General features: G+C 41.7%; 1 protein-coding gene across 1 annotated transcript; it reads right to left on the bottom strand.

Moving 5' to 3' along the window:
* Positions 1-4,597: 4,597 nt before the first annotated feature.
* Positions 4,598-16,116, bottom strand: GM2A (ganglioside GM2 activator). The gene is made up of 4 exons (XM_089682808.1): positions 15,829-16,116; positions 13,527-13,682; positions 11,109-11,291; positions 4,598-6,831 (listed from the first exon to the last, which is right to left on the bottom strand). Exons 1-4 carry the CDS (start codon positions 15,919-15,921, stop codon positions 6,661-6,663), a joined length of 603 nt encoding a protein of 200 aa, XP_089538934.1. The 5' UTR covers positions 15,922-16,116; the 3' UTR covers positions 4,598-6,660.
* Positions 16,117-23,484: the final 7,368 nt, after the last annotated feature.

Genomic DNA, 23,484 nt, shown 5'->3' with positions numbered 1-23,484 from the left:
CTAATTGGTTACTATGAGGAGCTGCAACAGATTCTCCGTGCTCCAGTTTTAATATATCCCCCTTAGTGTTTTGTCATTGAAGACATAGTAAACAGCTCGCATACATCCCCACACCCCCATCTTATATAGGATCCCACAGGGGTAGCACTTATAACAACAGTAATAAACTTGGTATGAGTCCAGGTATATTAGTAGAGTATTGTGCCGATTAGGGTTGGAGGATGTCAGGAATGGACTTGCCAGTAATGGTGGGACTCACCTGCCTTGTGGGCTGCAGTACCAGGGCTGGCCAGCGGGTGCTCCCAGCAATCAGAGACTCAGCCCTGCAGCCAGCCAAACACCTGAAGTTGATTATGCAGGTGTATTTAAGGGATGGCCAGACCTGCAGTCTCTGCCTTGGTGTGTGTTTTTCCTGGGCCCTGTATCTTGTTCCTGCATTCCTGTTCCTGTTCCTGTCTCTGTCTGATTCGTTGCTGACCCTGCCTGATCCGGACCTCTGCTGACTTCTCCTGTTTTATCCCTGGCTTGTGACCCCGACCATTCTCTGCCTGACCCCCTGTACCTACCTGCCCGATTGTTATTGACCCGGCCTGCCTGACGACGCTTGCATTGTATGTACTGTTATCTGTGGGTGGTTTGGTTTGGTTCGTTTGCACTGTGTTATGTTTTAGTATTGCACTGCGTTTATGTTTGTATTGTTAGTCTTTAATAAATTATATTGTTTATAACTTATCTGAAGCCTGCGTTTCCCTGCGTCAGTTCACATACCTGTGGTCATACCCTGGAGCCCTGACAGAGGATCTGTCCCAAAGCTTCTTCAGGAGTGCTGTCGATAGGAAAAAATATTAAAAGTGCTTGTATATATGTGATTAAACGTCATAAAGCATCTAATGGTGCCACTGAAACACTTATACATACTTACATATAACATCAAAATGGCTAGTTGATCGGGTGTTGGTGGTGTGTTGCGGTGCAAAACTGGAATGCAAAACAGAGGACCCAAAGCCACACCACACAATAGGGGGGAACAGACACTAAACAGTCCAAGAGATTAGGATATCCCATATGTAGAGCCTGTATATTAAACAGGGTAACCTATACAAACCAATAACTATTGTGTACAAATATGGAATAGGACTTTTAGCATTTCTCCTCCAATGCTCTATCGCCTACTGCAGTGGAGGTCTTATTACTGGGCCTGGGCTTTCGCCCCAAGTTACATAGATTTGCTATCATCAAGGATATACAGCTTTTTTGCGTGACAAATTCTTCTTAAATTATCAATGAATGATACTCACTCCAGTAAGCTAACTCTACAAGAGTGTAGAGCTTTAGGAGATCTTTCTTTATCATAGGAAGAAAATAACACCATTGATCTCATTGAAAAAAATGGACTTGGATGAACTACTTGACTCCTCTTTTGCATGTGCATGTGTGTCCCTCTAAGGATTCCTGAGGCAGGTTATGATGTATGCCCCGCACACCCAGCCCCCGCACCACAGAATTGCATCCTTGGATGCGGGGGCTGATTTTTTGCCATCCTTTACCCTTCCTATGTTGAGCTCCATTCCATTTTGGGTCACGGAGGGAGTTTTACACCTTAGTAAGATATAGGCTGGCTCTATAATGTGTTGGCACTATTGCCTCACCTTTCTTGGCCCTGTTTTGTGATCCAGCGCTTCTGGAGTTGACGCGGGACAGGCTGGAAGTCACGCCGGCCCTTCCTTTGCACACGCGGAAGCGATGCGGGCTGAGGTCTTGGCAGGCCTGCCAGGTCTGGACTTTTGTCCGGGGGTGAACAAGAGTGGAGGATGCAGATGGGGGGCTCTTTCCCTGTCTCAGAGGACCCAGCTGCCTTAGCATTGTAATTAGCTGCATATTGGGATTAATTCATTTTGGATCTTCATTGGTTATTTTCTATCAGATATTTTACTGTGTTTGGCTCATATAGAGATTGCATTCTCCTCTTGAGCCATTGCTGCTTGTGGTGGGCCAAGGCTAGGACCATGTGGTGATCCCACTTTTTCTCCTGAATTTCATCTTTGATTTATATTAGGCAACTCCAGCAATTCGTATTGTCGATCAATTTTTGAAAAGAAAAAAATGGAAAAGGACTGCGTCTTTTTTCAGTTTTCCAGGCCTAAATGTGATAATCACAAATCCATTTACATCCAGACGTCCATAGAGATATCACTCGTGTCCAATGGACACAAAATAAACAGGTCCCACTGCAAAATAAACTGACGTCTTTTTTGCACAGCTCGATTTCTGCTGAACAGAGTGGAAGGGCTCTGTGTGAAAAAGCCCTTAGTATTTTCTTTTTTGGTGCATGCATTGTATCTTTGTGTATTGTTGTTTTTATTTTTTTTATATATTATCTCTATTTTACTATTTTATTTTATAATAAAGCTAACAAGGAACATTGGTTACCATCAATGAGATGTGTCCCTTGAGCTTCAGTTATGCACCACCTGCTACTGGTACAGGAATAAGCTCCATACGTTTGACCCCTGCACATACGTAGCACTCTCTCTTGTTGCCCCAGATGACCTCAGCAGCTGCAAAGCTCTCTCTTACATTGGAAAGATATCACTTTTTCCTGAGTCTACAAGTGGGAAATGACAGAAACTCTCTCTAATAGGACACAGATGCCAAAAAAAACTGTCAAGCGAGATAACTCTCCTATTCTTTTCAAAATGAGAAACAAGTAGGTTTGATCTTTAGATATTTTAAAATAGCACATAAATTTACATTTTCTTTATAGTTGAAAAAAACTCAAGCACATTTTCAAAAAGCATGGGATACTCGTCTACTACTTTCCTAGACGGGTCTGAATCCATTGTTTGCCGCTGTTATTCACAGACCTTATACTAGCTAGTGGTTACTTCAATATGGAATATGCAGATGAGGATTTTAGGCTAGAATTGCAGTGCTGAAAACTGAAAATGCAGTGGGATTGGGTCAGCAGTCATCTCCAGCAGATGACTATTACTAAGATCCAGATTTTCCATGGACAAAAAGATGGTAAACTGGTTCCTGATATTTATTAATTCTATATGTTTCAAAATAGCTTGCAGAAGAATAAAAAAAAAAAACAATTTTGGGACCTTCACGTGTCTCATGGTTTGGTCACATTAATACATTGAAAATAGGTACCCTACACTTTCAACACGATTCCCATAATTCCATCCAAAAGTTTCTTTACCCAGCTACAGACATGGATCCTCATATTTATTTGTGGATCTTGTCACCCACGTCTGAAAATGATGGCTTTCACTAACCCTAGTGGTCTCTACCTTCCAGGCTTTGAATTCTACTAAAAAAGCCACACTGACTAGATAATCTGATTGGTTTCTCCACAGTTTGGACAAGAGGGTGGTCCATCTGGAACAAGTTCTTTCTTCTTTGAACTTTCCCACAGACCATCCTGCCTTCTCTTCCCTACCTGACTCAATACCTTGTCTTCCTTTGGGACAGATTTGTCATTTCACACAGGCTTTTGCATCAACCAGCCCCCATTCTTGACAACCTCTCTTTTGGCCCTGGACTTCAGACAAATACATTGCCATTCCTATCCTGGAAAACTTAGCCCCCAACTTCACCATTTCTATCCTGACTACACCATTTCCTGGGCCCAACTTCACTTCCCTTCACCTTGATTCACAGCCAGGGGTGGACTGACCATTTGGAAACTCGGGCACTGCCCGAGGGCCCGGGGTCAGCAGGGGGCCCCATGAGATGCCCCTGGTACCTTTTTCATAGGCTTTTTTGAGTTTGGGCAAGGACACAGGGGCCCCATGATCCTCTATTGCCCGGGGGCCCCATGAGTTGTCAGTCCGCCCCTGTTCACAGCCAAGAATGGCATACCCAATTTCAACTTAAAGCCTTCTTCTGCAGATTTAAGACAGAAGTCTATCCAGTGCCTGACCTCACTCCATTAGAAGACATTCTTTCTCACAACACACCCCCAGACCACATCATATCTTGAGAGAGGGGACTCCTGGGATGAGGAGTAACCATTTACACTTTAGCAGCCCGTTGCTGTGAACAAGTGCATTAACCCTCATTAGGTGTTAACACGCTTTATGTTCTGCTCTGCCTAAATGCATTTTTTCTGTTGTCCTTGTATTTAACTGTATCAGATTATTATTCTGATGCATGCTGACACCTACTGGTGGGTTAGGGTCACTACAACTTGTTTACCTACATTATTTGGTATCTTCCTCTGTCCTCCCAATCCTGGTTAGTGCTAGTTAATTTAATCGTAGATCCCTGTTTCTTCCATGTTTCCTCAGTCAGTATTAGACTTAAGAAATTCATAATTTTTGAACACTTAAAGACTAGGAAAACATCCTCTGTTTTGCACTTATCTAATGTAAAATTGTGCTGGAAAAAAATTCTGTGTCTTATAGGAGAGTTAACCTACCTATGGATGGTGCCAAGTCTGCATGCATTAATGGTAACGCAATGCACCACAGAAAGAGCAGGTGAGTTGTGTGTTGCAGGAACCCCAATTTACTGTGCATTGCCCCAACACAGAAGTGTGAATACGCCTTACATGTAAGTGTTTAAAAATAGAACATGTCAAAGAAACAGATTTAAAGTTGAAATAACTTTATTTTTTCTGATTGGGGATTGATTATAAGCAGGAGCATTTCTGTAAAGAGATACATACTTTAGGTAATAGTAAGATTGGCAACTGAAACGTTTTCTAAACTCAAATAACTTTAATGCAATGGTGGAAAAATTGTGTGAAGTAATCCACCTGCTATAGATCAGCAGTTCTGATTGGTTGCTAAGGGTTATAACACATCACTGCAAAGTCCTTTTTATTAAATAGGCCAAAAATATTATCATTATTTTAATTGTTACATAAGAGCATGTCAAGACACCCACAACATGGAAAGAAATGGAATATGCAAAACCAAGAAAGAATAGATGGTTTTCTCTGAAGATTGTTCTATAACAATCCATATAGTAATATATATAGAGTAGAGTAAGTTAAAGTAGTATTAAATCCCAAATCAAAAATTTTATCTATTGCAGCTTACCAAACATTAGATGTGGTTGCTGCATTCGATTTCTTTTTTAGACTTTTTTCCCTCTTCACCTATTGCTATCTGGCCAGTAACACATCTCCAGTATTTGAGCGTCCCCAATCTGGGTAAAGGAGCACAGGGACACCTTTGGACTGCAGCATTATCAGCCTGGAGAGGGGAGTGTTAGATGTACTAGCAGATTTAGATACCCCAGCAAACTGAAGCCAAACTTTAGTTTACATTGCAGTTACACAGAAAGTTACAGCAACAGGTTTTTTCTTTTGGGATGAAGGTTTTACATGAATGAATAAAAGCTGATCGCTGTAAGCACCCCTGTCAGTGGTAAATGGTTTATTTCAACACTCTTAACTGATACATTTGCAAGACAGCTTGTTCTGTTGAAAAACAACAGACTTATTAGCCAGATCAGCAGGTGAAAATAAAAGAAAGAAAGCCGTAAACAACGAGTGACATCTAGGAATTGGTAAGTATATATTAAATGTTTGTTTATGGGTTTAATATTGCTTTAAAGCTATGGTGTGAGAATGATATGGTGTCTATTAAAGTGGACCTTTTACCCAAAAAAAAAAAAAAAAGCCTACTGTACGAAATCGTTCAGACACATTTTGCAAAACATCACAATGTTCCTCTGAAACACTGCATTTAGCAGCAAATAACTCTTACTTCAAAGATATCTACTCCTCTCCATAGCTCCTGGTGTCATTGCCTGTGCCTCCCAGCTGTCTTCTGGTAAGGCTCCGTCACCAGTTCCTTCCAGGCAGCTCTTGGAGCTAAAATGCAAGATGTCGCTTACTCCTTCATAGACTTTTTTTCTTTTGTGTGCAGGAGACAGATACCATTTTATGAACAAATTAAAGATGTTTTGCTAGATTTTGATAATTCATTTATAAATCTGTTTTATGCCTTCAAGCATGCATGACACATCAATTGGACAGACAGGATTTTTGAATGACTAAGCGCACAGAGAGCACCGTCCTGCTGCTTACAGCTATTGGAGCTTCAGAGGAGGTAAATATGGCAATCTGTAAATAATTACATGTTGACAGATTCGTTGGGCTGGCCAAAGAAACAGGAAAAAGCCAACCATAATGACGTGGGAAAGCAATATGATGGCTTCCGTGGTGTCGAGGGGGCAGGACCATGGGGTCTACTAAAGCATGTAAGGGAGAGTCAAGGGAGGTAGTTCATTTTATTTTGTTGGCAGAACAGATTTTATAAAAGAAAGTTGAGAAAAGAAAACGATAAGTGTGTATGTTGGGGGGTGGCTGTGATGGTCTACTTAAAGGAAAAGACATTTTTTTTCCGTAAGTCTATAGATGGGTGCTCTTACAAAATAATTCATAGGCAACTGAGCTTGAAGAAAAAAAATCAACAGTTCTAATTGATTTTCCAAGCTATTTTCATACTTCGTGAAATTGCACTTGAGACAGGAATATGAAATCTGATTCATGAGTCTCAGTTTAATGTGCAGGCACTATTGAGAAAGGCAGGGACAGGGCTGACTGTCTAGAGCAGAGTCTTGTATTGTCAGAGATGAGATGAGGGTTAATCAACTAAGTGGTAAGATGTCTTCTTTGTTCCAGTGAATTAGGCATCTTTCTTACCACCACCAGGAGGAGGGTTCGGCCAGAGAGAATGTAAATTTGGCACATCCAATTTCCTGATTCTTATGGCTGAGAATTCCAGTAACTCTGTAGTTGCCCTCGGCAAGCCATGATGGCAGAGAAAAGCTGGGTATCTTAAAACTGGTGGTGGGGAGACTGTAGGAACCCTGGAATAGAAAAACAAAGAAATAGAATTGGATACTGTACAGTTCAGTTGACTCTTTAGAATGCACCTGCACTCAGACTATGGACATTGCATATTCTTAAATAAAAAGGAGATTTAAAACAATCCTTTACTCACCTATGTAGCTACTTGTACTGTGAAGTAATTCATTCTTAACGCAAACCTTAATTTAAAAAAAGTACTTTGCATCATTGCAACCCTCCAGCCCACCACAATCTAAAAAGCTGACCTTTTTTTGTATGTTTACTTTTTTTTAAATTTCTAATTCTAGCCCCTGCCATCTGCTCCAACAGCCTTTTGGGATATCTACATCAGATATGCCATGGGGCATCAGCTTCTACACTGCAGCTGGAGGAGGGTGTCACCAGGGGGCATGCTGCAAAAACCCAGAGGACAAAGGTTGCTCCCAATGACTTTTAATGGGTATGTTTATTTTGGATAACTCCAGTGAGAACATAAAAACACATGGGGAGGTTGAAGTTCCCCTTTAAAAGATCCTGAAAGACAATAACAAGACTGAAGTTGGGTTTCAGTCAGTTTCTAACACTTATAAATCTACTATTTTTTTGCAATTTTTTTAACTTAGACTGCTGACAGATTGTCAAAATCTGCTCTCATAGAAAAAAAGTAGAGTTTTCAGTGCCTCTGTTGTGAACTTTGAAAAGTAATTTCTCCACAGTGCCGTTAGCTACAGAGATGAGTACAGGCTTGTTTTCAATAGCTTTTACTGAATTTTCAGAATAAGACATTTTCAAAACTTGGATTAAATTTTCCTTATTCAGAGATTCAAATGTATAAAAATTTCCAAATTACAATAGTAACAAATTTGAACGAATGCAAAATAAATTATAAAAAAACAAATTATCTGAATTCGAAATGGAAGCATATTGCAATAAATACAGTAAGGTGTAAAAGTGAAATAAGATGATGATTGCTACTTTAAAAAAAAATAGAATAAAACAGAATAGAAAAGAATATAAAAAAAATAGAAAAGAACAGAATAGAAACTATTATAAGAGAATAGAATAAAACAGAATAGCTTAGAATAGAGAATAAAGGAATAAAAAAAAAATAGAATAGAACAGAATAGAAAATAAAAAAGTAAAATAGAATATAAAAGAATAGAATAAAATAAAATAGAACAGAAAATACTATAATAGAAAATAAAAAAATAGAGCGGAAAAGAATAGAATACAATAAGAAATAAAAAGAAAAGAATAGAATATAAAAGAATATAGTAGAATAGAATAGAATAAAATAGAACAAATACACTCACCGACCACTTTATTAGGTACACTTTGCTAGTGCCAGGAAAATATCCCCCACGCCATTACACCACCAGCCTGAACCGTTGATACTAGGCAGGATGGATCCATGCTTTTATGTTGTTTACGCCAAATTCTGCCCTCACCATCTGAATTTCTCGGAAGGGCATACTCTTACTCTTTTACTCTCCTCCCTTTTTTTTTTTCTTTTTCCTCCTCTGCTTTCCTTCTCTCCTTGTTCCTCATTTGCATTGTTTTTTTATAATTATTTGGGTGCAATTTTCATCTGCTTTTTGGACCTTTGCTCATGGTTAAAGACTCTAGTCTAGACTGTATAGGTGATACATCCCTATGAGGATGTTACATTTGAACTGACCAAACTGTTTTTTTTTCTTCCTTCTTTTGAGAAATTTCTGTCAGACATACAAGTCTGCCGTTTAGTACTATAGTGGTTCTTGCATTGGCTAGGGTCGACTACACACCATGTCGGTCTTCATCTACCCAGTCGGTGGGATGGGTGGCCGCATTCTTGCCCATCCTACCTGCTGGGTAGATACTGTTGACCTGTATCGAGGTCTCTTTTTGGTTAACATTTCTTCTGGAACATAGTCTATATCAGTCTTTCTTAACATTTTCACCGCAGAGGAACCCTTGACATAACTTTCCGGTCTCAGGGAACCCCTGCTAAAAATGACTTTATCTACAATTCATGATACATAAGTGTGATAGTCAGAGGTAAGAATGCACCTTACACTTTTGGTCATTGGGAAAAAGTACCCCCTTACAGATAGCTAAAAAGATCAATGGTGTCAGTGGGAACTTACCTGGAGGCAAAAATTACTCATTGCTCAAGGAACCCCTGGCAACCTCTGGAGGAACCCTAAGGTTCCACGGAACCCTGGTTGAGAAACCCTGGTCTATACAGTGTTACATGGACTTCTTTGTGGTTGACCACTTTAATGTTGTTCCTCATACAGTTGTGGCCAAAATTATTCAACCCCCACTGAAATTGAGTGTTTTGGCCAGTTTGACATTGCTTTTGATCATTCAGTCATCTTGCTTACATTTACATTAAAGAGGCACTTGTAGGTCAGACAAATATAACATAACAGTTATAATGAAATAACCACAAATGTCTTTTCTGTGCTCACAGCATTATCAGTTTTATTCAACCCCCAAGTGACATTCAATCTTAGTACTTAGTACAGCATCCTTTTACAGTTATAACAGCTTTTAAACGTGAAGCATAGCTTGACACAAGTGTCTTGCAGCGATCTACGGGTATCTTCGCCCATTCTTCATGGGCAAAGGCCTCCAGTTCAGTCACATTCTTAGGCTTGCGCACTGCAACTGCTTTCTTTAAGTCCCACCAGAGGTTCTCAATCGGATTTAAGTCTGGTGACTGCGATGGCCACTCCAAAATGTTCCAGCCTTTCCTCTGCAACCATGCTCTAGTGGACTTGGAGGTATGCTTGGGATCATTGTCCTGTTGAAAGGTCCAACGTCTCCCAAGCCTCAGGTGTGTGACGGACTGCATCACGTTTCCATCCAATATCTCCTGGTACTGAAGAGAATTCATGGTACCTTGCACACGCTGAAGCTTCCCTGTACCTGCAGAAGCAAAACAGCCCCAAAGCATGATTGACCCTCCACCATGCTTCACAGTAGGCAAGGTGTTCTTTTCATCATAGGCCTTGTTCTTCCTCCTCCAAACATAGCGTTGATCCATGGGCCCAAACAGTTCTAATTTTGTTTCATCAGTCCACAGAACACTATCCCACAACTTTTGTGGTTTGTCCACATGGCTTTTGGCATACTGCAGTCGACTCTTCTTATTCTTTGGAGACAGCAAGGGGGTACGCCTGGGAGTTCTGGCACGGAGGCCTTCATTACGCAGTGTGCGTCTTATTGTCTGGGCTGAAACTTCTGTACCCACATCTGACAAATCTTTTCTCAGTTCCTCAGCAGTCACACGGGGACTTCTCTCCACTCTACGCTTCAGGTAGCGCACAGCAGTCGAAGTCAGCATCTTCTTTCTGCCACGACCAGGTAGCGTTTCAACAGTGCCCTTTGCCTTGAATTTGCGAATGATGCTTCCTAAGGTGTCTCTTGGTATGTTTAACATCTTTGCAATCTTCTTATAGCCATTGCCCTTCCTGTGAAGAGAAATCACCTCTTCTCTTGTCTTCCTGGACCATTCTCTTGCCTTCACCATGTTTGTAACCACACCAGTAAATGTCTAGAAGGAGCTGAGTATCACAGTCATTTTAAAGCTGCCTAATTGGTGCTTATTATGCTTGATTGCTGCTCGGTGACATCCACAGGTGTTTTCAATACCTGATGGAAAGCACCTGTATGAACCTCTGTTCTTCAGAGTGGTAGTCTTTAAGGGGTTGAATAATTGTGGCAATGAAGAAACCACATAAGAACCATTTACTACTGTATTACATAAACAATTGATGTCATTTTAGTTGCATTTGGGTAGTTACAACGTCCTTGTAGGATTTGATTCTGAATACAATTCCAAATGTACACTATAGTCCCTAAACCCCTTTACAGCATTGGGGGTTGAATAATTTTGGCCACAACTGTATATGCATAATGTCTGGGTTCTTGACTGAACCCTTACTTTCTCATCATTTTTGATGTTCTCTTGTTATTGTCACCAATATATACATCTTGACTATGTAGACAATTCACTTTGATGCATCATTTGGTAATCCTGTACTGTTCTATTACCATTTGAAAACTCAATAAAAAGATTGAAACAGAAAAACATATTCTTCTAACTAAAAAATTGAAGTATTTTGGGCCTTTATTGCAGTTTGTGTCTTCTTATGCCAGGGAAACTCACTCCCCTCATTTCTTTTCCAGTTATTACCGAGACAGCACGTGAGGGGGAAAAAATATGACAGACGGTCTAATCCTTCTGTGTTCTAAACAAAACTAAACGTGTGGGGTTAGGCTTCTGAATCACTAAGCAGAAATTACTCACAGCTCTGAATGGACAGTGGCAGGGAAGTCCATAAGTCTGGAGGGGTCCTGGGCACTGCTGTCCTGGCTTAAAGAAAGCATCCAGCAGATCGCAGACTTCAGTGTAGGTGCAGCTGCCAAATTTATCGATACAGGGGGCAGTCAGCCAATCGCCAAACAGCTCCTTTTCTGCAGTAATTTTGATCTGTTTTTTAGGAGAAAAAAATACAAATGTCAAACACGCAGGTATTGTCTTGCCTTTTCACGGCTAGCGAACAGTCATCACCATGAGCACCTCCATGATAGATTGTTTTATCAGCCTGCCAACCCAACTTGTATATATTATAGAAATGAACATACTGTACATCATTATGTTCATTGTGTGTGGTCTTGTGCAGGGGCGGACTGACAACTCATGGGGCCCCCGGGCAATAGGGGATCATGGGTCCCCTTTGTCCTTGCCCACACTCAAAAAAGCCTATAAAAAAGGTACCAGGGGCATTTCATGGGGCCCCCTACTGACCCCGGGCCCTTGGGCAGAGCCTGAGTGCTCGAATGATCAGTCCGCCCCTGGTCTTGTGCAATGGTACCAAACACAGGTTTTTAATGTTTTGTTATTATTAGGACATAGAGCTGTAAAAAGTTGAGGAATTACAACAATGATATTAAAGTAGTTGTAAACATACAATGTTATAGAAACTTTCTGATACAGTTTTAACTATGCAGGGACTAAAGCTGCTTTTGCTTAGTTTCAGAAATTATCTTTTTTTAAAAGGTTAAAAAGTTCTGTCATGTGACAATGCTTCTGTTCTTCCTGGCACTAGAGGGTGGTCAGAGGTGTAACTAGAACCTTCAGGGCCCCAGTGCAAGAATCCATGAAGGGCCGTCTCCTCCTGGCAACCTTGGACCTGAACCAGGGGGAGGATACGGCAGCTGCTTGGGAGACTGGGACATGTAGTTCCCTAAGGAGGCTGTCTAATGGAAATGAATGGCTGCCAAACTACTGGAGACACAATTCCAAACTCTACAAGAGAGTTCAGTGTAGTGTAGACAGCAGGGGCGGACTGACCATTTGAGCACTCGGGCACTGCCCGAGGGCCCGGGGTCAGTAGGGGGCCCCATGAGATGCCCCTGGTACCTTTTTATAGGCTTTTTTGGGTGTGGGCGAGGACACAGGGGCCCCAAGATCCCCTATTGCCTGGGGGCCCCATGAGTTATCAGTCCCCCCCGGTAGACAGTGAGCAAGAGGAACATGCTAAGAAGAGAGAGATTGCGATGGTGTCTTTGAAAACTCACTGCTGTGTGTGTAGAGAGCTGGACCAGAACACAGATCTGATGTGCTACCTATTGGAGTCACTAGGGGCAACCCAGAGTGAGCTGACAACTGATTGGAGGGACCACTGCTGCCGTGTCACTGGGTATGGTGAGAGGGCCTTGTAGCCACTACTTGCTACCACCACTAGAGACTAAGCAATTAGGAACTACGTACCCAGCTGCTTTATAGTTGTAGCACTGCCTGCAGGCCTTGTTGACTGCCTTAAAGCTCACCAAATGTTACTGGGCCCCAACAATTAGCCGGCTGAAGAGTCAGGGCTCTTAACAGTTGTTACAGACTGCCCCCCATAGAAACCTTTTTGCCCCTTGCTGAGTTAAAGAGGTACCTCGTAAAAGACTCTGCACCATATCCCAGCCAAGAGTGCACTCTTAACCAGTGTATTATCAGTATCACTCATACTGCATTTAACGTTTATTTACATTGTTTACAACTGAAATGCTAATTCAAGTATTAATTTCAGTTAGTGGTATAGAACTTGATCTCAGGAATTTTAATATAGATATTACTGTCTAACATACTGTGTTCAAATTTGCCCGTTGTGTGCTCATTTATGTTCTACTGCTATTTATACTGAACTCCTGTCAATGGGTGCATTTACCTCTAAATGGGTCTGTGTCTCTTTTCTGGCAGTAACCCACAATCAGGTTAAAAGTATTTATACTTGTGTCTTTATATTCAACCAAGTGTGTCAGGGGCTGAGGTTGTTGGAGTCGAGGCTCACAACAGAGAATCCCAAAAACTACCAAGCTCCTTCCTGGGTGGCGCTACACTCTCTTACGGAGCTCTAGTTGGCAGTAAAAACCCAACACGTGTTCTAATTCTTCCCCACTCTATTCAAAACTGGGATAAACATTTATTGGCTTGATATACACATTTGAATAACAGTAAAGAAAAAATAAACTACAAAACAATTTTATCTAAGAGAATCTAAGAATACACACTACATATTAAAAAATGTGGGATTGCAATCCCAATGACTGTTACAGAGAGCTTTGTGTAGAAATGGCTATCAGCATATACACTGCAATGCAGTTACATCTAATGGTTCCAGTATGTTTGGGTATGCAGGTTTATAAATCTGGATTGTTGAGGATGATATCTCACCTGGAGGGGAGAGCTTAGAGGGACTTCAGTGTTCAGTACCACGGAGACGATCACTTCTCCTGGAATGGATACAGGATCGGGACTAATGGACAAACTTTTGATTGTGCCTGGAAGCTTTCCTGAATCACAGTTCTCCCAGGTGATACTTTTTACTTGCTGTGAGGAAGACAGACTTGGAGAATCAAAAAGCATACCAATGACTGAGATGGTGATATGGCCAAAAACAATAACATTGCGCAGGTCTATCAGGTCTCCAAGATCCAATGGCATGTATGCTTCATCCAGTTATGAATTCTGGCAGCCAATGTAAACTGGCATTATATATCCAGTTAACCTTGTAGTGTAAAGTTTACTGATCTTTCTGGCAAAACAACTTACAGTATGTCATCAATCATTTAGTTAAATGTATGGTAAGCATTATATAAATTGATGTGTGTGACTGTATTTCACACCACACCAGTACCGTTTACCCTGACCTACTCATACCTCCAACTTTTTGAGATTAGAAAGACCACAATTTAGCACAATGAATATAGACTAAGGACACTCTGAGCCCCATCCCCAGTTATGCAGACCACAAAACTATAATGCACAAATCAAATGATTGCTTAAAAACTTTAAACTGCGTTTCCTTGGCACTTGCTTTTCAAAATATGAAATATAATAATTTAGAGGCTTGATAAAAGTTGAATGCAGTATAACACTTTTGGTATTCGATGAGTACATTTTTTGGGCTCATTTAAGTGTACAAATGTAAAACACAGGATCTTGCAACAAGATATAAGGGTTGATTTACTAATACTGGAGAGTGCAAAATCTGGTGCAGTTCTGAAGTTCAGAGAAACCAATCAGCTTCCAGTTGTTTGTTTCTTTTTTGTCAAAGCTTAACTGAACAAGCTGCAGTTAGAAGCTGATTGGCTATCATGCACAGTTGAACCAGATTTCGCAACCTCTGGTTTTAGTAAATCAACCCAACTGTGTTTAAGCTGCCCATACAGATGTAACATTTTGTGCAACAGCAGAAATGTAGTGGTGTAATCAGCACTACTGAATACACACTACTGAAGTTAACGTGTTGGCCCTGCGTGATTTATTCATGTGGCAGTGGCACGTGTGTAGAAAGAACATCCTTCAGTCTTTCATGAGTTTATGAATGACTGCTAAGATCATTTTGGTATGTGCCACTGCTGCATGAATCTCAGTTGCCTGCATCTAGCACCCAAAGACACTAGGGATCAGGAGTCTCCTGTGTCCTAGCAACTAGACACTAGACAGCAGAGACCACCTGCGTCCTAGCAACCAAGAACAGTAGGCAGCAGGGGCAAGCTGCATCCTAGCGACCAGGGACACTACACAGCAGGGGTCACCTGCATCCTACAAACCAACAAACGAGGCAGCAGATAGCTGCCTTGCTTCCTAACAATCAAGAACTCTAGGCAGCAGCAACTGCTTGTGTCCTAGCAACCAAGGACACTAGACAGCAGGAGGCACTTGTGTCCTAGCAACCAATATGGTACATGTATTCTGGACACATGTAAATGTTAGCACAATTGTTTATCTGCATACAGGTTAAAATACAGCACCATATGCAGCGGTGTCTTATTTTTTTTTTGAGCTGCTAAACGCTGAACCACATTGGGTTGCCAGGCTTAGCTGTCTAAATGGGCCCAGAGACCTCAACAGTGCTGCATAGTTCACATATGCATACAAAATAGTATGCTGTGTGCATCTGTATGCCACATTTTTTACACCCATTTAACACTTCCAGAGATCTATAATCAGACCAGGGACAACTGAACAGGTAAAGGTGGGTACACATGGATTGAAATTCGGCTGGTTTAGCAGGGAACAGTTGGATTTTGACCTGCGTGCGACCCTCCCTGTTCAACAGAATTTGATCAATAAATCGACTTCTGTCAAAACAGGACAGTTGGAAAATGTACATTTGATAAGCCGCTGCAGCCAATCAGCTGCAGTGCTGATCAGTGTATTCTGAAAGCAGAGGATTCTCTGCTGTCAGAAAGAAATAGCACAGCAGAAGGTATTCCTCTGTGCACCTTGCTTGTGTCGATGGGGAAATCCGTTTTATTTTTGTTTGTTTTCAGCCGAACAGCTCAACCAAAATAAATTAATTAATTAATATGTATATCCAGCTTAAGAGGGACAGAGGATCTTGGCTTCACAAGGACAGTTCCTCCTAATAATGGACATTTGAGAGGTATGCTTACTGAATGAGCCTGAGCTGTGTCATGCAAAATTTGCTGATCTAGAAAACATCTCCCCCACCTCCACCTCCGCTTACCGTAGCAAGGCTCCAGGTCTTCCACTCATAGGCATTAGTGAAATGTGCTAGACCTGCAAAAGCAACCAGAAAGCAGAAGGCAAGCTTAGCCATTGTTACTGCACACAGGGAGTCCAATCTCTGGCAACTGACAGAATGAGGCTCAGAATCTACACTGAGGATGCATCCCACCTACATCTCCTCTCCTTATAAATACATCCCCAGGCAATAGGTACACACTGCAATCACTGCACACTGCTTATCTACAGATAAAAGCAAAGTAGCTAGCAAGGAGTCCAAGACAAACACTAACATTACAATCTCACTGTACAAATGAATTTCTTTATCTCTTTCCCTGTAGAGTGTGACCAGCCAATGACATGTCATTTCTGCTCAGCCTGTGTAGTATTAGTTTTTCTATTGAATGACATCTACGTGTAAATAGTGGACTATGCTGACCCCTGCTGTTGGAAAATGGACTTATTTATATTCCAGTACCTGTGTCCTCGTGACTCTTATGCCATAGTTGCCGCAGCTCTTTATTGCAGAAGATGCATGTTGTCTCTTCTGATAAAAAAACACACTTACATGCCTGCTTGCAGTCTGCTATTGAAGGTACACTGAGCTGCACATGCCCAGCTCAGTGTGCATTCCTGGCACACTGCGGCTGTTGCAGAATGACTATCTCCTGTGTGCATGTTATTTCTTGTTGGCCAATCAAGAGGCTGAAAATCTGGAAACCAGAAATCGCTCTAAGAAGGAAACAAAGGACCAGGCACCAGCAAGATATGTATTTGCTACATCTCTGAAAGATGGATGTGAGCATCCTGAGTTTAGTTTAAACAAAATATGTGAGCAGCGAGGACACAAATATATTATAACAATGACCTCTTAAGCAGCCACTGGATTTAGTGAGCTCTCCTAGCCAGGGGTGGACTGACCATTCGGGAGCTCGGGTACTGCTCGGGGTCAGTAGGGGGCCCCATGTGATGCCCCTGGCACCTTTCATAGGCTTTTTTGGGTGTGGTTTGAGTGTGGGCGAGGACACAGGGGCCCCATGATCCCCTATTGCCCGGGGGCCCCATGAGTTGTCAGTCCGCCCCTGCTCCTAGCCATTCTATTGGTAATCTGGCTTATAGCTGCCCCAAAGCACTCACCAACCTACAAGCAGTGGACGTCTATGCTATACAGTATATCTTTGCTTACAGGTCTTATTGTCTTAAATGCAAGGAAGAGAGGAATACAGCTTACAGGTTACTCAAACATCCACAAAATTCCCGTTGCTCAAATAGAAGTAACTTCAGCCCCTTTCATTTGCCAGGGGTGTGCCTTTAAGCTGAGACCTACTATTAGACCAGCATTTAACTGAGCAAGCAATTGACTGAGACCAGCAATTGACTATCTGAAGGTGCTCCTCTTTACTAGCCACCTTCCTATATTCTAGGTCAGCCTTTCTCAACTTTTTCAACACAGAGAAACCCTTGAAATAACTTTCCAGTCTCAGAGAACCATACAAATTACTGTATCTACAACTCATGATACATTGATGTGATAAACAGTGGGAAGAATGCTCCCTATGCTTGTGGTTATTGGGAAGAATTACCACTTTACAGATAGCTAAAAAGGTCAGTGGTGTCAGTGGGAACGTTTATGAGAGGCAAAAATTGTTCATTGCTCATGGAACACCTAGCAACCTCTGGAGGAACTCTAGGCTTCCATGAAACCCTGGTTGAGAAACCCTGTTCTAAGTCCTAGCATAAGTCCATTTCCTATCCCTGGGAGTTGGGACTCGATTCTGAAGCCGATTAGGCCTTCCCAAGCAGCAGGCCTTAGGGGCAAAAAGACTTCTGACAGTGGATCTCTTCTCCAGGCAAAACCTGGGAGGTAAAAACCAGGTCCCTAGACTCACATCCTCTCCACAGCAAACCCTGGGAGACAAAGACCCTTTTAGAAGACTTTCCAAATATTTGTCTCCGTCACTAGCACATCCCACATTAATGGCAATAAACCTCCTCCGTGATTAGCTAGGGTGAAATATCCTTAACCCATACCACTGTAGCTTCTTCTGTTTAGTAAAAACACCCAACAATGCTAAATTTAAACCAATGGCACTCCTTGACAGGGCCACCACAAAAGCACTTGATATTTGGTTGTTAAATCTTAGTGAATTACTGACCTGCAACAGGTTTGTAGGATTGGAGTTTAGACTTCATGGCGGCATTCTTGTCCTCAGTGTGTGACTCACACTAAGGACAAGTGCAATCAGGATGACAGTCTCGGACTTCACACTGTTGAAAAATGGTCAGCAATGACAGTGCTTATCTAACACATTTTCTATTATTGTACATCTTCTGAATTCATTGAGAACATCTGTTTGCATATACAACAATTGCCTTTGGGCCAGTATGAATGAGTTTCCATGTGGAAACGTACTGTGCATTTGACATCACTAGGAATCCTCTAAGACCATCCAGAACTTAATGCAGATCCAACCGATCTGCAATTTAACTGCATTTGACCTGCTTCAGCTGCTTTTGCATTCTTATAGACTTGAACTGTAAGTGGAGAAAAGCAGTTTTGAAGCAAACAAATCCAATTGACACAGGCCCTTTAATAGACAAAAATGAATTTGATAATAAAACAAAATGTAAGGTGAATGTAACGTAAAAAAATGCACAATGCAATCGTGCACTAGCTGAGCATGGCTGAAAGCCAGGAAAGTTATCAGGCATTCATTTTTCAAGTATGAGTAAGATTAGTCTAAGATGGCAATCAAGGCCATCTTGGGCCAGTTTAAAGTCGCAGTTATGTGCTCAGTCATGGTTTTTCATCAAGAGTGCCAGCTACTATATGCCTGCCCTTTGAATGATCTATGAATGAAGGACTGACAGATGGGTGAAAGGTCTGCCTCCTCCATTCATAAATCATTTTTCATTCATAGAATCTATAGTACTGCTTCTGAGAATGAAGGAGGTGGTCAGAAAGAGTGGGCATAGTCAGCACCTTTGACAAGTGCATATGCCTGGTCCATCAGCTCTGTTCACCCCTGTTACACCAGAAGATTTCGGTATCAAGGGTGGGGATAGAGGGGAAGGGAGGAAGAAGATTTCAACTTAGGCAGGAGCCAAAACAGCACAAGGGAAACATCACATTGTTAATAAGTATGGTCCATTTGTGCTGTTTTGTTTTCAAAATTTAGGCTTTAATGCACAAAAAAAGAGTGATTTAACCCAAAATAGTTTTTTTCACCATGCTTTTATATTATTTTGGCTTTTCAAAATACAATATTGAATATTTTAAAGGCTAGATATACACTACATTGCCAAAAGTATTGTGATGCCTGTCTTTACACGCACATAAACTTTAATGGCATCCCAGTCTTAGTCCGTAGGGTTCACTATTGAGTTGGCCGCGCTCTTTGCAGCTATAACAGCTTCAACTCTTCTGGGAAGGCTGTCCACAAGGTTTGGAGTGTCTATGGGAAGGTCTGACAATTCTTCCAGAAGCACATTTGTCAGGTCAGGCACTGATGTCGGCAAGAAGGCCTGGCTCACAGTTTCCACTCTAATTCATCCCAAAGGTGTTCTATCGAGTTGAGGTGCAGGCCAGTCAAGTTCCTCCACCCCAAACTCACTCATCCATGTCTTTAAGGACCTTGCTTTGTGCACTGGTGAGCAGTCATGTTGGAACAGGAAGGGGCCATCCCCAAACTCTTCCCACAAAGTTGGGATCATGAAATTGTCTTGGTATGCTGATGCCTTAAGAGTTCCCTTCACTTGAACCAAGTTGCCAAGCCCAACCCCTCAAAAACAACCCCACACCATAATCCCCCCTCCATCAAACTTTACAATTGGCACATTGCAGTCAGACAAGTACCGTTCTCCTGGCAACCGTCAATCCATCAGATTGCCAGACAGAGAAGCATGATTCATCACTCCATAGAACACGTCTCCACTGCTCTAGAGTCCACTGGCAGCGTGCTTTACACCACTGAATCCGACGCTTTACATTGCACTTGGTGATGTAAGGCTTGGATGCAGCTGCTCAGCCATGGAAACCCATTCCATGAAGCTCTCTATGCACTGTTGTTGTACTAATCTGAAGGCCACACGAAGTTTGGAGGTCTTTAGCTATTGACTCTGCAGACAGTTGGCGACTTCTGCGCATGTGCTGACCCCGCTCTGTCATTTAACGTGGCCTACCACTTGGTGGCTGAGTTGCTGTTGTTCCCAGTTTCTTCCACTTTGTTATACCACTAACTACTGACCATGGAATATAGCAAGGAAATGTCACGGATGGACTTATTGCACAGGTTGCCACCTATTACGGCACCACGCTTGAATTCACTGAGCTCCTGAGAGCGACCCATTCTTTCACAAATGTTTGTAGAAGCAGTCTGCATGCCTAGGTGCTTGATTTTATACACCTGTGGCAAGGGAGGTGATTAGAACACCTGAATCCAATGATTTGGAGGGGTGTCCCAATACTTTTGGCAATATAGTGTAAGGTTTTATTGCAGGAAAACATTTTTGATTGTTAAATACAACTTTCCTTACAGAGAACAATACACTAGACCAAAAAAAGGGACAGCTGAGGAAGAAGGAGGGAATAAGGGGTTAAATTTCAGAAGAGAGACTGTCCCTCTAAATAAGGGAAATATGTAAGGGACAGTTTTAAGTTTTTATCTACTATCTTTGCAGTTAGAGAACAATTAAAATGGGTCAAGTGTCTTACACCCTTACGTGCTTATGACAAGCATAGATGTATGCTCAAAAAATTTGACGAAAAAAAAAAACCACAAACTAAAAATAAAAAATGACACAAAAAAACAAAAAACGGGCAGACTCAATGGACCACTCAGTCTTTTTTCTGCCGTCACTTTTCTGTGTTTGTATGGATGCTGCTGTGGATAGACAGATTAGTTTTATGCTTGTATTTAACACTGGCCCCAGACTGGTATAGCATTTTCTTAAATAACATCCTTCAAATGTTTAGGTCTTTTGAAGGTTATGCAGAGCATGGCAGAAATACATGGTAATTCATATAGAACTGTTTGATGCTACAGATTTATCTTGGCTGCTTCTTATCAATAGGCAGCAAGCCCAGGGGAGTGTACTCAAATCATATCATTGAGGATGGTCAAATGAAGGGCATGGGATCAAATGGTTGTTGGCATGTGAAAATCAAATGAAATAGAGGGTTGTATTTAAAAAAAAAGTACTGTTGGAGACAGCTCCTGATTGAAGGTGAGAACTGCAAACATTGCTGTTTTTTTATTTTACCTTTTAATAGAATACTTTTTTATTTTTGGTAGGAGTTAAGCTTTAAATTCATCAGCTGGCCAACAAAGGAATTGTGAGAGAGATGCATAGGACTCAAAATACTCCAGTTTGACATGCTTGGTGTAAACTCTTTATGTAGCATATGACCCGTGGCTAGCATTTTACATTGTGCTAGGTTTAAGTCTGGTCTTTTTCTCATCAGCTGTCCACTTTTGGAGGGTGACCTGTTTTACTCTTAAATATATACCTATAAACAGGGGTTGTGATTCCTGTTAAAAAATTATTACTGCAGGCACAATTTTGCTGTGCTGGGGCCCATTCGGATGGTTTTTCAGCATATCACAACACAAAGTAAAGCATGTTGCAGCACAAGTCCTGCCACAGCAAAGTATAGTATGAATGGGCCCTAGCTATAGATTTGCCCTCCTTTCCATTCCCATCTTAGATATATTTTTAAACAATGAGTCATACAGGGCAAAGAACAAAGTATAACAGAACTGCTACATTGGACAAGAAATAAACATGAGAAATATAAACATGCCTAAATAAATCCTGTTTAGGTTTTATTGCTTATTCTACAAGTTCACTTTTCGTAACATTACATGTTACACCCACATTCTGGGTATGGGTATTATTATGCAAAATGTCACAAATGAACCAGCCCCTGCTCCTCCTCGCTGTGACAGCTAAAAGCAGATCTTCTCCCCGCTGTCACAATTTGAAAAAGTTAGAAAATGTTGTTCTGTGAACAGGGGCAGACTGACCATTTGGAAACTCGGGCACTGCCCGAGGGCCCGGGGTCAGTAGGGGGCCCCATGAGATGCCCTAGGTACTTTTTTCATAGGCTTTTTTGAGTTTGGGCAAGGACACAGGGGCCCCATAATCCCCTATTGCCCAGGGGCCCCATGAGTTGTCAGTCCGCCCCTGTCTGTGAATGAATGAACTACAAGTCCCGACAGCTGTCGGCCTGTAGTTCTCAACAAACTACCATGGCGCTGTGGAGCGCCCTTGTAGTTCACTAAGTCTTGCTGTCGGTAAGTATCTGCCTGCCCCTATGAGATGTACAGGTACACAGATACATTGACAGGTCTGCAGGAGACCTGCATGGCACTAACGATCTGCTGATCACTGATGCAATGCTTTAAACGAGGCTCCAGAAACTAAAAATAATAAATGCACATTTTTTTTACCTGCAAAAAAATGTGCATTTATTATTTTTTTGTAAAAAGGTGAACTTATTCTTTAAGTTATTTAGTGTAAAGTTTAAGGTAAAATGTTTAAATGTAATTAGTTATCTGAAAAAATACACATTTATGGTGTATTAGCAATAAAAACAAACCAGTTCCCTTGGAAGCCTGCCACTGGAGGGCTTCGTTTTAAGGTGAGTTTTACATAATGTGCTAGTATGTGGTACATACTAGCACATTATGACATTACGTTGCAGAGGTTTTTTTTTTCTTTGTGCACTGGTGCACCACTTTAATGTGTTTTTATTTCTGTGTTCCTGTTTTTCTTGTCTGTGCACATGCCTGAAGTTAACTGTTTTTCCAGCCATTTATAACAAGGTTACCACCCCCTATAGGTCATACCATATAAAAAGTTCTCACTAAATGCCCTAGAGGTCTGCCTGGGGAAATACTGCCAGAATGTAGCTGTTAACCACCTATTGGGCACTTATACCCCCTTCCTGCCCAGGCCAATTTTCAGCTTTGAGCGCTGTCGCACTTTGAATGACAATTGTGCGGTCATGCAACACTGTACCCATTTGAAATGTTTATCTTTTTTTACACAAATAGAGCTTTCTTTTGGTGGCATTTAATCGCCGCTGGGTGTTTTATTTTTTGCATTATAAACAAAATAATTTTTCTTTGTTTCTATTTTAAAATTTTGCAAACAGGTAATTTTTCTCCTTCATTGATGTGCGTTGATGAGGCTACACTGATAGGCAGCATTGATAGGCGGCACTAATGGGTGGCACTGATGGGCACAGGTTGGTGGCACTGCTAGGCACAGGTGGGTGGCACTGATGGGTACAGGTGGGCAGTACTGCTGGGCACTGATCATCAGGGCACTGACCATCAGTGCCGATCCCTTTGCTGACAATTGTCAGTTCTCAGCAGTACTTTCCTCACGTTGTGACAGCGTGAGGAAAGTGCAGCCGATAACCAGCAACTGCATTTACCGGTGATCTGCTATGTCATTGGACACAGCTGATCACATGGTAAAAGGCCGCTGGGATTGGCCATTTACCGTATCCCATGATCAGGAAAAAGCTGTCACCAGCCGCGTGGCGCTGGGGGTGTGTTCTGGAATGACGTCCATGGGAAGGGGGGGGCAGTGATGGGAGCCTATTTGGGGTTCCCAGTGAGGTCTTAGACCTTGAAGACCTCATGGA

The sequence above is a fragment of the Staurois parvus genome, unplaced genomic scaffold (assembly GCF_062004578.1).
Source record: "Staurois parvus isolate SC_StPar_1 unplaced genomic scaffold, SC_StPar_1.0 ptg000298l, whole genome shotgun sequence".
Lineage (NCBI taxonomy): Eukaryota > Metazoa > Chordata > Amphibia > Anura > Ranidae > Staurois > Staurois parvus.
This window is presented reverse-complemented; position numbering and strand designations above follow the sequence as displayed.